This window comes from Spermophilus citellus (assembly GCF_964194105.1).
Source record: "Spermophilus citellus genome assembly, chromosome: 4".
NCBI lineage: Eukaryota > Metazoa > Chordata > Mammalia > Rodentia > Sciuridae > Spermophilus > Spermophilus citellus.
The window spans coordinates 167351859-167366008 of NC_138185.1; the positions used below are offsets into that span (position 1 = coordinate 167351859).

Here is a 14150-nt window from a genome sequence, read left to right on the forward strand (position 1 = left end):
ACATGTATATGAATATGTACATATATAATCTGAACTACAAAATGATTTTTGTTTTATGTTTATAAATTTAACTAAAATTTTGTCTTGACCCCTATTTCCATTTTGTTCTATGAAATTAAACTTACTAGACTTAGTATAATATGTTATGAAAATCTATTGTTCTATTTCTGTGTCCAAAATAAGGAAAGTATATTTGCTAGACTTACATTATAGCTATATTTCCTAACTTACATTATAGCTATATTTCCTCTGGTTAGGCAAGGTTTTTGGTTTTTTAATTTTGATTTTTTACCTTACCCACTTAGGTTATGTTCTTAATTTAAAAGTTCATCTTGGGCTTCCTTTTTGAATTTCATACTCACGTATTTAAGAAAATTGATTATTCCACTTTCATTTTATGATATAAATATTAAGGATAGATGGTTAGATAAGTCCTTTCTTTCACATTATGGTACTGGGGATTGAATACAGGGACTCGCAGAAGCTAGCTAGAGCTCTACCACTGAGCTACATGCTCAGTCTCTTTTATTTTATTTGAGACAGTCTCACTGAATTGTTGAGTTTGACTTTGAACTTGCAGTCCTCCTGCCTCGACTCCCTAGTAGCTAGATTACAGGCATACACTAAATCTCCCAGCTCTTTATGATCTTTAAAGAAGTTATATTCCTGTGGATTCTTTTCTTGGATCTTTTCCATGAACCCTTTGTTGGTTGATTAATGCTAATCATAAAAAACTTTTTATAAAGATTTGATATAAAATCTTAGGATCATATAGCTGAAGGCAATTTTTGTACTTGTGTAGTATGGAGTACTGCAGGGAAGGCTTAACAGTAATTGCACTTTCTACAAAGTGATAGGAAAGGGGATTCTTTGGTCAAATTTTTTTTGTTGTTGTATTTAAAATATCTTTCATTTATGTATGAACAAATTCCTGTCCTTTTGGTTTTCTTCTTAGATTTGAAATTCCAGAGCCAGAACCTACTGAAGCAGACAAATTGGCAATAGAGAAAGGCGAGCAGCCAATCAGTGCAGACCTTAAAAGATTCCGAAAGGAATACGTCCAACCAGTACAACTTAGGTTTGACCTGAATATTACATTTCTTATGTGCCATTTTCAGTATATAGTTAACACAAAAATTCTTAGCTCTGAATTTAAATATAAATATTATTGTTAATTTTATGACAGTTAAATTTCCAAATTCCTTTCACTGTAAAGCTATTTTAAATAAATATCCTGAAGAAATTTATATAAGTATACCATGTTATTTACATCAGCTCTCTCTGACATGTGATATATTTACAGATCAAAATAAATGTGTGTTGTTATAAGTAAAACTTACATATATAAGCTTGCTTACTGTCAGCTTTTCACTTTATTTCCCTTATGTCCCTTTGTAATGGTAGTTACTTGGTCCTTGTTTGTTTTTTTATAATTTTTAATATTTATGGAAGTTCTACTGCTTTTCCTACTCTTTATCCTATGTAAAGTTACCTAAGGAATCATTGCAGTAATTTCTATAATAGATTTAATTATAGAGTTGCCAGTTGTTAGGTACTTTCTGTGCTAGATATTACCCTAAGTGCTTTATCTTTTTTTAATCTCATCCTCAAAACACAGTTTTTTTTTATGGTGCAACGCAATGATTATTCTAACTTTATATATGAAGAAATGAAAAACTTAGTACGATTAAGTAATTTGAACTTGGGTCATGTAAAGGGAGTGACAGGATGGGACCATATCTGCCTCCTGAGCCATTGTGTTTTTGTTTCACTAAGCATTAAAAATTGGAAGCTCCTTTAACCTTCTTATAATCCAAATGAAAACTTAAGTATTATCTACCCCTTATCATTGGATATTGAGTTATCATATTAACTATATATGATCTAAATATTTTCCTAAATATTGTTTCCTTGATTACTGTTAACTAATAAATTATAGCTTTGAACTGGATTTATTATTTTCCAGGATAATTACCATAAATAAATTCAATTTTAGAGGAATAATGGTGTTCCTAGCTATATGTCTTTTAGCCAAAACTTTTAACATGTCATTCTTTGTATAAGAAAATGAGATTTTTTACCCATTACATTAGCAAGAAAGAAGAATAATTTTTCTCAAGTAACTGTGATGCATTTGCACTAATCTACTCAAATGAGGCATACATTTATGAGGTCCCTATTATAGGGCAGACAGGAAATAAGATCTTAGATCTCAGTCATGTGAATTCTTTAACTGTTTATATCTAAGCATGTTCTCAGTTGTATACTTGTCTACTTTATGGTGAATACAAAAATAATAGACTGTCATGATATGGTGCCATAATATTATGATTTTATTGGGGTAAAAAGATACATGAAATAGTTATACATTATACTACTTTGAATAGTTCAATGGCTCACAAAAATATACCCCTATAAAACTTCAGGAATAGCTAAGATTAGACTCCAGTAGTTAGGGAAGACATCTTAGAAGAGGTAAAATCTGAGATTGTCCCTAAGGGATGTGTAGAATTTAGATATGCAGAAAGGTGATTGAAGGTATTGAGGGTAACTAGAAATAGTATGAACAAAGGTAAAAAGACAGGATTGAGAATGGTGTGCAGAGGAAATAGGTAAGGAAATTGAACTTAGAGGAATGAAGACATTGTATTGTAAGTTGTAATAGAGGAGATTAACTATATTGGGGTAGAGTTGAAGATGGCTTTGAAATTCAAGCCAGTTTGTTAAACTTTTTCTGTGAGCATTGAAGGAATTTTAGTAAAATGTAAGCTAATATATTTTATTTAGCAATTTATTCTGACATTTTAAAAAAGAGCAAAATTGAGAGAATTTCATAGTGAACAATGATAAACCCACCAGATCAACTGTTAACATTTTATTTTACTTACTTTTATCACATATATTTATTTGTTATTTTTCACTCAGTTCATTAATCACCTAACCTTTTGAATGTGTTTCAAAGTACACTTTCTTAAATACTTCAACTTATATATCAATAACATTTCAGTATTTATTATTCATTTGTTCTAAAATGTTCATAACATGAAATACACACATTTTAAGTGTACTTTGGTTATATTTTAATGTCTTTGTAATTCAAACTCCTTTCAAGATACAGAATGATAGACCACAACCCAGAAAGTTCCCTTGTGCTCCTTCTAGTCAATTTTTGTTGCTACTGCCCAAAGGCAGTATTCTGATTTATCCTGCTATTGACTCTTTTACTTGTCTTAGAATTTTGTATAAATTGATTTTTACACTTTTATGTTTTTGTTTTGAGGAAAAGGAGAGAGAAGTTTTATTGCTTTGCTAGCAAAAAGGAAACACAGGGGACTCCAGTCCCAGAGGCTGTGATTCTGCTGATCAGGGGGAACAAGGGTTTTTAAAGAGGCATTCAAAGGCTACATTCCTTGTTCTCTGTTCAGGAGTTGTAATTCACTTGTTAATTTAGGAGATAATAATTTCTGAGATCTTTTGGTGCCATCCCCAAGTCTGAATTACTTCATTCCTGTTGTGGGTGTGACTCTGACTAGTATGGGAAAAAAAGGTATGGATTCTATAACTTTCATGTCTGACTCAACATGCTTTTGAGGTTCATCCATGTTGCTTGAACCAGTGGTTTTTTCTATTTTATTACTAAGATAGTTATTTCCTTATATGAATACACCACAGTTCATGTATTTTTCCCATTGAAGGATACCTGGGCATTTTTTCCAGTCTTTGATTATGAGTAAATTTGCTATGAACTTTATCTTAGAAGTCTTATTGTGAATGTGGGTGTGGGTGGGTGTGTGTATTTCTTTTTTTCCCACTTGGGTAAATAACTCAGAGTGGAATAGCTAGGACATAATGTAGATGTGTGTTTTGTTTTAAAAGAAACTGTCAAAACTTCTTCTGAACATTCTCACCAGAATATATGAGCATTCCATTGCTGCATATCTTCACCATTGTTTAGTGATGTTATTCTTCATACCTTAGCCATACTGTTGGGTGTATAGTGGTATCTCATTGTGGTTTTAATTTGTTCTTCCCTATTGACTAATGATGTTGAGAACATTTTACTGTCTCTTATTGGCTAGTCATTCTTCATCTTTGAAGAATAGGTTTGACTCATGTCTATCATTTGTTGAGTTATCTTTTTATTACTAAGTTGTATAAGTATATCGAGTAGGACTGGGTATAGTCCTTTGTCAGAAAAAGGTTTTGTAAATATTTTCTCCCAGATTGTGGTTTGCCTGTTAGTTTTCTTAATGATACTTTGATGAAATGAAGTTTTTAAGTTTGATGAAGTCTGATTAGACTTTTTTCTTTTATCTGATCGTAATTTTAAAATTACATCAATGCTATAGAAACTAGAAAGAAAATATAAGCAGAACTGTTTGAACTGATATAAGTGGAAACTAGAAGCTAACAATTTATGATCTTTTGATATATTTTCTAAGCTCCTGAACTTACCAGACCATAATGACTTAACGTTGTTTTAATATAAATAGCATGATGAAGACTGGTAATTAAATGTACTTGCATAGTCTGAGAGAAATATAGTTGTCTGTGGTAGGGAAATAAAAATCTAACCTGAAAATGGCCATTTGTAATGAAGAAAAGTAATATTATTAGGATGTCTCTGGTAGAGAGCATTTCATATTTGTATAGATAATTAAATACTTGCAAGATCAGGAGTACATTTTTGTGATATGCAAAACAAAATCACTCTCTTGACAAAAATATTTTTGTCTTTTAAAATGAAATAAGGTTATAGGCATATTTGTAGGTTACAGGGAAATTTGATGATAGCATTTGAATTTATTTATTTATTTATTTATTTTGGGGGGAGGTACTGGGAATTGAACAGAGGGGTGCTTTACTAATGAGCTACATACCCAGCCCTATTTATTTATTTATTTATTATTTTGAGACAGGGTCTCACTCAGTTGCTTAGGGCCTTGCTAAATTGCTGAGTCTAGCCTTGAAGTTCAGTCTTCCTCCTGTAGTCTCCCAAGTCACTAGGATTATAGGCATGTGCCACGACACTAGGCTAGCCCTTGAATTTAGAACCATATACAATAAATCTTAGTTAATTTTCCATTTTATACGAAAAATACATTAAAATTTACGGCTTAAAATACTTTTTCAATTTAAAACCTTAAAATAGCTTTTCTATTATAGAGCATGTATTTTCTATATATGAATAAATAAAAGACACTTTTCCTTAACATTAATCGGTGATTAAGCACAGAAACCATAATCTTTATACAAATACATATTTTAAAGTATAATTTTTATTTTTATTTTTTTGCAGTACTGGGGATTGAACCCAGGGGCACTTTGCCACTGAGCTACATCCTCAGCCCTTTATTTTTTATTTTGAGACAGGGTCTCACTAAGTTGCCCAGTCTGGCTTTGAACTTGCAATCCTCCTGCCTCAGTCTTCCCAAGTAGCTGGGATTACAGGTGTGTGCCACCACTCCTGGCTAAAGTATAATTTAAAAATAATGTACAATTTGGAGATTGATTTTCTTCTTATTATTGAAGCACTTAAGGTATTCATTAAAAATGGAGACTCTAAGTATTATATTGGTTGTTGCATATAAAACTATCGCCATGGCATTAGAAAAATGAAAGAAGTATAATGAAGAAGTATAGAAGTAAAAAAGTATAATTGAAGATTTCACTAAAATGTGATTCTTTTATTTTACCAGGATTTTAAATGTATTTCGCCATTGGGTTGAACACCATTTTTATGACTTTGAAAGAGATGTGGAATTGCTTAAAAGACTGGAATCCTTCATTTCAAGTGTAAGAGGTATATTATTTAAAGTTTTGATTGACTCTTATGTTGCACTTGAGCTTATTTTCAAAATTGTATGACTAAGAATGTAAACTGCTTTCCATTTTTAAAAAGCTGAAATAACATTTGGAATGATCTTTATAGACTCCAGTAAGCTCACATATATTTAGAACCATATAAAGTCTTAGAACCTTGTCTTCTCATATTTTTATTTGTCTGCGATGCTGAGGATCAAACCAAGGCCCTTGCACGTGCTAGGCAAGTGCCATACCATTGAGTTATACTCTTAACCCCCTTTTAAGTTTTTTTTTTTTTTTAATTTATTTTTTAAGTGTAAATGGACACAACACAACGCCTTTATTTCTATGTGGTGCTGAGGATCGAACCTGGGTCCCGCCCATGCTAGGCGAGCGCTCTACCACTGAGCCACAATCCTATCCCCCCTCCTTTTAACCCCCCCCTTTTAAGTTTTTAAGGAGAATATTGCTTTTAAAAATGTCAAAAGTCCTTTTTAATAAATTAAAGTTATTTAATTTTATGTCACCTCAAGTTTGCTATTTTTTTCCATTAAATAAATAATATATATATAATTTTATGCTTTTTGTTGTTGTTTTGGTACTGGGGATTAAACTCAGGGGCAGGGCACTTGACTACTGAGCCTCATTCCCAGCCCTTTGTTTATATTTTATTTAGAAACAGGGTCTCGCTGAGTTGCTTAGGGTCTTGCTAAGTTGCTGAGGCTTGACTTTGAACTCATGATCCTCCTTCCTCAGCCTCCCCAGCCACTGGGATTATAGGTGTACATCACCACACCCAGCAATTTTATGCTTTTTTATTCTCCTTAATCTGGTTCTTTAATTTTAGATGATTATCAGCTTTTTAAAATAATATTTCCTCTCTTAGAAACATATTCCAGAGGAATACATTTTTTAAAATATTTGTTTTTTAGTTTTAGGTGGACATATATCTTTATTTTACATTTATGTGGTGCTAAGATCAAACCCAGCGCCTCGTGCATGCTAGGCGAGCATTCTACCTCTGAGCCACAAACCCAGCCCCCAGAGGAATACATTTTTGTGTCTAAAAGATAGGAATTTCCAACTTGAAGTTTCAAACATAGCCTATGTGATAAAATTCCAGGCTATAATATGTGTCATCAAACATATGTTATATTAAGAACATTTGTGTTTTATCTAACAGTATAAGATATTGGTTAAGAATCCTATTAAAGTATTCTTGGCAAGTATTCATGTCAAAACATTGATCTCTCTGGGCACAGTGGCACAAGCCTATAATACCAGCAGCTTGGGAGGTTGAGGCAGGAGGATCGAAAATCAGCCTCAGTAACTTGGCAAGTCTCCAAGTAACTTAATAAGACCCTGTCTCAAAATAAAATATAAAAAGAGAAGAGCCGAGGATGAGGTTCAGTGGTTAAGTGCTCCTGGGTTCAGTCCCCAATACTAAAACAAACAAACAAAAACATCAATCTCTATGTCTCTGGTTTCCAGAAAATAGGGGGGATAGAGAAACATGGCAGATGATACCACAGGGGTACCAGTTGGCAAGACAGACTTGAGAATCACCACAAGACAAGCAATTCCATTTCTTCAACAAATAAATTGCAAGCAAAAATGAGACATAAAGGGAGAACCTATAGTCCTAAGGAAACTTAGGACATATGGACTAAATATAATTAAGTAAATGTTATTTATGTCCTTTTAAAACAAATTAACTATAAGAAAAATATTTAAGAGATAGAAATTTGAATATTAACCAACTATTTGAAGATTTTAAGATCTTACTTTTTGACTAAGTCACATAAATGTTTATAGCAGCTCAATTCAAAATAGCTAAGCTATGGAACCAACCTAGGTGCCCTTCAACAGATGAATGGATAAAGAAAATGTGGTATATATACACAATGGAGTATTACTCAGCCATAAAGAAGAATGAAAGTATGGCATTTGCCAGTAAATGGATGGAACTGGAGATTATCATGCTAAGTGAAATAAGCCAAAAAATCAAAGGCCAAATGTTCTCTCTTATATGTGGATGCCAACACACAATAACAGGGGGTGGAGAGTAGAAGTTCATTGGATTAGATAAAGGGGAATGAAGGAGAGGGAGTGGAGATGGGAATAGGAAACAAAGTTGAATGAATCAGACATAACTTTCTTATGTTCATATATGAATGAATACATGACCAGTGTAACTCCACCTCATGTACAACCACAAGAATGGGAAGTTATATTCCATCTAGTATGTCAAAATATATTCTGTTATGTATAACTAAAAACAAATTTTATTTTTTTTTTTTTTTTTTTTTTTTTTTTTTAAAGAGAGAGTGAAAGAGGAGAGAGAGAGAGAGAGAGAGAGAGAGAGAGAGAGAGAGAGAGAGAGAATTTTTTAATATTTATTATTTTTTAGTTCTTGGCGGACACAACATCTTTGTTGGTATGTGGTGCTGAGGATCGAACCCGGGCCGCACGCATGTCAGGCGAGCGCGCTACCGCTTGAGCCACATCCCCAGCCCTAAAAACAAATTTTAAAAAAGAAAAAAATGCTTCATTTTTTATATGTCATAATGACCTAATGATTATTTTAAAAAGACTTAAATATAGACAAAATGATATGATTTTTGAATTTGTTTAAAGAATAACTAGAGCTGGGTATAGTGGTGTATGCCTGTAATACCAGCAACTCAAGAGACTGAGACAGGAGAATCACAAGTTCAAGAGTAGCCTTAACAATTTAGTGAGATCCTCAACAACTTAGCAAGACCCTGTCTGAAAATGAAAAACAAAAAGGACTGGAGATGTAGTGCAGTGAGAAAACATCCAGGAGTTCAGTTCTTAGTACCAAAAAACAAACAACGGAGTGAAGGAATGGCATGATTTGGGGTTAGATGAAGCAAAAATTTGCCATGAGTTGATAATTGTTGAAGTTGGGTGAACGTTAAAAAATTATATGAAGATTTACAGTTATGTTTATCAAGTAAAAGACATTCTAATTATGTGTTTTTTTCTAGGGAAAGCTATGAAGAAATGGGTAGAGTCAATTGCTAAGATCATCAAGAGGAAGAAGCAAGCTCAGGCAAATGGAATAAGCCATAATATTACCTTTGAAAGTCCACCTCCACCAATTGAATGGCATATCAGTAAACCAGGGCAGTTTGAAACATTTGATCTTATGACACTTCACCCAATAGAAATTGCTCGTCAGCTAACACTTTTGGAATCTGATCTCTACAGGTAGGTAATTGTTATTTCTTGGTCTATTTTCAAAAACCTTGAGCATACCTCTTACTATTTTTTAAACATTTTGCTACATATCATGACTGCTTAAAAATATCTCATCTATTTTCCTGGGTTTGGAGGGAAGCTCATAGCAGTTTTTAATCACAGTATGTTCTGTAGGTAAAAGTCTTCTAACATGTTGCTATATAGACCTAGATTAAGGATGAGCAATCCTTCACAAGAGGAATGGTAGGAAGACTAATGCAGTACAATAGTAACAACTATTCAACAGTAAGCCCCTGCCACTATCATTCCATTAAAATCTTTTCTGTATCCAGGAGCCCTCATTTGAAATATAAATATCTAGAGAAGTTATCCTAATGATAAGCAGCCATGTAATGAGTGCTCATGTATAACAAAAACATTACAGATGAAATTGAAATTCTATAATTCTCCCTAATTCATTGCTCTCCTTTCCCCACAAGAAATAACAACTACCCAGAATTTGATGCTTACTCTTCCTCTGTTTGTCTCTCTGTATATACATACACACATTTTCCTAAATAATATATAGTATTGGCTTGTACATTTTAAACATACTTATTCTGTATCATGTTTTTACTTATATTCTTTTTGATATATGTTAAAGTCCATGAATATAGTTCTAGTTCACTTATTTTAGCCATTCTATGAGTATTCCACAGTTTATTCAGTCTCTTTTTGGTGAACTGGTAGATTGTTTGGCGTTTTTCACTTCTGTAAATAGTGCTTCACTGAACAGTCTTGTGAATGAGTTCTTATAACTTTCTGTAAGAGTTTACATAGGAATGTACTTAGCAATAGAATTGTTGGGTCAGCTAGTATGTATATCATTAGTAATGGAAGATCCTGCTGAATTGTTTTACAAAGTGGTTGTATCAATTTTTACTTGCATATTGGAGTTGGAGATTATTTTATCATTTCTTACCAATTTGATATTATTGAGGTTTTGTGGCTTTGGCAATAATAAAATGGAATTTTATTGCAGTTTTTTTTTCCTGAGAGAAAATATTTTTTCATGTTTGTCGTTATCTGTTTTTAAATTAAGTTTAGCAGATCTTTAAATAATCTTGATACTAATCCTTTATAGATAGATTAGGTTGTACTGATTTTTTTAAAAAATTTATTTCTAGGAAAGTCCAGCCTTCTGAACTTGTAGGGAGTGTGTGGACCAAAGAAGATAAAGAGATAAATTCTCCAAATTTATTAAAAATGATTCGCCATACCACAAACCTCACCCTGTGGTTTGAAAAGTAAGTTTTTGTTTATTCTTTATTATTGCTTCTTAATCATCATAATAATAAGCCCTATTTAAGCTTGAATTCTGGCTCTAAAGAAGTTTCTTATTTCCTAAGTTAGGTGGAGAAACTTTTCTAAGCCGTGGATTTTTTGTTGTTGTTATTAGATGCATTGTGGAAGCAGAAAATTTTGAAGAACGGGTGGCAGTACTAAGTAGAATTATAGAAATTCTGCAAGTTTTTCAAGATTTGAATAATTTCAATGGCGTATTGGAGATAGTCAGTGCAGTAAATTCAGTGTCAGTGTACAGACTAGACCATACCTTTGAGGTAAGTTTTAGGCTTAAATATTTCATCCTTTTGGGGGAAGATAAAATTAATATCAAAGAGATTGCTCCTACTGCCTGTCTTTTTGAGTTAATCTTTTTTTTCTTTTTTTCCCCCTTTTTGGTACCAGGGATTGAACTTGGGGGCACTCAACTACTGAACTACATCCCCAGCCCTTTTTATTTTTTATTTTGAGACAGGGTCTCATTAAGTTGCTTAGAGCCTCACTATTGCTGAGGCTCGCCTCAAACTTCTGATTCTCCTGCCTCAGCCTCCCAAGTACCTAGGATTACAACCACTCCTGGCTTGAATTTATCTTTGAATGAATCCATATTTTCCACTTAAATATAGAAATTTAAAGATATTTTTAAAAATATATCAATATATACTAGTAAGTTTAGGATTTGTCAAAGAATATGGGACCTGTACCTCTTTTTAATGTGCTTAACCTAAATGTAATAAAGTTTCACCTGAATTTCTTCAATGGCACTTTGATAGTCTCCCATAAATGACAAATGATATTAAATATAATTACACAAATAACTTTTTAAAAAATTTATTTGTTCTAATCAATTATACATGACAGCAGAATGTTCTTTGATTCATTGTACACAAATGTAGCACAATTTTTCATTTCTGGTTGTACACAGAGTAGGATCACACCATTTGTGCAATCATACACGTACCTAGGGTAATGATGACCATCTCATTCCACCATCTTTTCTATTCCCATGCCCCCTCCCCTTTGGCCAATCCAAAGTTCCTCCACTCAACCCATCCCCCTGTCCCCATTATGGATTAGTGTCCACTTATCAGAGTAAACAATCGACCTTTGGTTTTGGGGATTGGCTTACTTCGATTAGCATGGTATTCTCTAACTCCATGCATTTTCCTGCAAATGCCATAATTTTATTCTCTTACTGCTGAGTAATATTCCATTGTGTATATATACCACAGTTTCTTGATCCATTCATCTATTGAAGGGCATCTAGGTTGGTTCTACAGTCTAGCTGTTGTGAATTGTGGTGCTATAAACATTGATGTGGCTTTGTCCCAATAGTATGCTGTTTTTAAGTCCTTTGGGAATAGACCGAGGAGTGGGATAGCTGTGTCAAAATGGTGGTTCCATTCCAAGTTTTCTGAGGAATCTCCATACTGTTTTCCAGATTGGCTGTACCAATTTGCAGTCCTACCAGCAATGTATGAATGTGCCTTTTCCTCTACATCCTCGCCAACACTAATTTTTGCATGTTTTCTTGATAACTACTCTTCTGACTAGAGTGAAATGAAATCCTAGAGTTGTTTTAATTTGCATTTCTCTAATTATTAGAGATGTTGAACGTTTTTTCATATGTTGATAGATTGTGTATCTTCCTCTGAGAAGTGTCACCTTTAGATATAAAAAAAATAATATGGAAAGAACCCTTTCTAAAATTTTATCTTTTAAATTATAAAATAATGTGCTTAGTGTATAGAAAGACTTTGTCTTTTAATAACAAAATTGAGATTATATTGTAAGTAGATTTTTGTAGCCTACATATTTTTCTCTTTAACACTTTTTTATTTTAGTTTGTTGTCAAAAACAAGATTGTTAATGCCTACATAGTTTTCTGTCTCACACATAAACCATAATTTATTCCATCATTCTGTTGTGGAACAATTAAGTTATTTTGGATTTTATTGTTGTGACAAATAATTTATCATGGAACACCCATATGTAGATGTATTTTTAAGAATATGATTATTTCCTGGGGCTGGGGATATGGCTCAAGCGGTAGCGCACTCGCCTGACATGCGCAGGGCGTTGGATTCGATCCTCAGCACCACATAAAAATAAAAAAAAGATGTTGTGTCCACCGAAAACTAAAAAAAAATAAATAAATATTAAAAAAACACACTCTCTCTCTCTTTCTTTAAAAAAAAAAAGAATATGATTATTTCCTTAGAAGTTTCTAAAGATGGTAGTTTTGCCAAGTGTTTTCTAGCAAGAAATGATAAATGGCTGTGGGTATTACTGTATTAAAAACTTTAAAGACTTCATCAGCCAAAAATAAAAATTCTCATTTAAAACTTGTGTTTTTAAAAAGTGGTGAGGTTAGATATTTTCAAATGTATTTATTGGCCACTAGTGATATTGGATATTTTAAAATGTATTTATTGGTCACTTTTATTGTTTCTTTATGATTTATTTAATTCATGTCTTTCATTTTTTTTTTTGGATGTTTGCATTTTACTTATGGACTTTTTTATAGATTAAAGATATGAAGACAGTCAAACTATTTTTTTTCAGTGTCTCTCTTTATTTTGACTGCTTTTTAATTTAAACATTTTTATACTGCCTTGACATATAGACTCATAAATCAATCCAAATTTATGGGGTCTTCCTGTGTTTTTACTAGGAAAGACTTTTTCTAAGTGAAAGCTAACAAGGTGCAAACTCAACTATATTAATATTGCCTTTGGGAATGTAAATTTGTAAAATCTTTGTGGAAAGCAACCTAGCAATGTATGTTAAAATTTAAAGTACACATACTCTCAGACCCAGAATATTAAATAAATAAAATCCTAAAGAAATAAAAGCACCACAGTATAAAGTTATATGTATGAAGATATAGTTATTTTAGCATTATTATAGTAGCAGAAAACTAGAAATATTCTTCTGTCCATCAGCAGAAGAATGATTAAATACGTTATTTTATACCTATAACATGGAATATTGTTCTATAGAAAAAAATGATGTCATTTTTGTACATTTTCTTGCAAGAATATATGTGATATTTGTGGGGAAAAAATCATAAGGAAGTTCTGAATGACTATAGTGTGATTCCATATTAGTACAACAAAACAGAACAAACCCTAAACCTCTAAGTGGAGTTGCATGAATATTAAGAATAGTGTGGAAAGATACATATGTCTTTCTTCATTATTTCTTTTAGTGGGTTGTGATTGGAGGGAGAAGAAGAAAAAATATTTTTATGTTTGAATTTTTCTATTTGGGTATTCGCATTTTATTGACTTATGAACTTTATATATTAAGGAAATTAACTATCTGTTCAGATTAATTATTTCAACTCAGCTATTGAAAAACTCTGAGGCAGTTTATTCATTTTACAGGCTAAGCATTCATTTTAAAAACTATTGGACAACAGTATTTCTATAATTATATATAAGGCATAAAGAATAAAAACATCTGTGTACCTAGCATTCAGTTTAAGAGCCCCTCCATTCTTTCACTGTAATGAATCTTAGGCTTTTAATTCTCTTGCTTTTATCTAACCTATATTGTTTTATTTTGCATGTTTCTTAATTTTATAAATCTTCAATGACTCTTAGCACTATATTCCTAAGATTGATCCATGTTGTTTATAGCTATAATTCATTCTTTTTCATAACTATATCATAATTATAGAAATCAGTTTACCAAAATTTAATCATTTTTTCATTAGTTAATAATCATTTGGAATTGTTATGAACAATATAACTGTTAACATTCTTTATATATATCCTGATATACCCAAATAT

At 32.1% G+C, this 14150-nt stretch overlaps 1 protein-coding gene across 2 annotated transcripts in view; it reads left to right on the plus strand.

The window, feature by feature from the left end:
* SOS2 (SOS Ras/Rho guanine nucleotide exchange factor 2) overlaps nt 1-14150 on the plus strand; it is a 91048-nt gene that overhangs the window by 52950 nt on the left and 23948 nt on the right. For both annotated transcript variants that reach the window (XM_081290740.1, XM_081290741.1), the window contains 5 exons: nt 956-1078; nt 5700-5803; nt 8817-9039; nt 10197-10316; nt 10469-10631. In XM_081290740.1, the coding sequence (XP_081146866.1) occupies nt 956-1078; nt 5700-5803; nt 8817-9039; nt 10197-10316; nt 10469-10631 (733 nt within the window). The remainder of the gene's footprint in view (nt 1-955; nt 1079-5699; nt 5804-8816; nt 9040-10196; nt 10317-10468; nt 10632-14150) is intronic.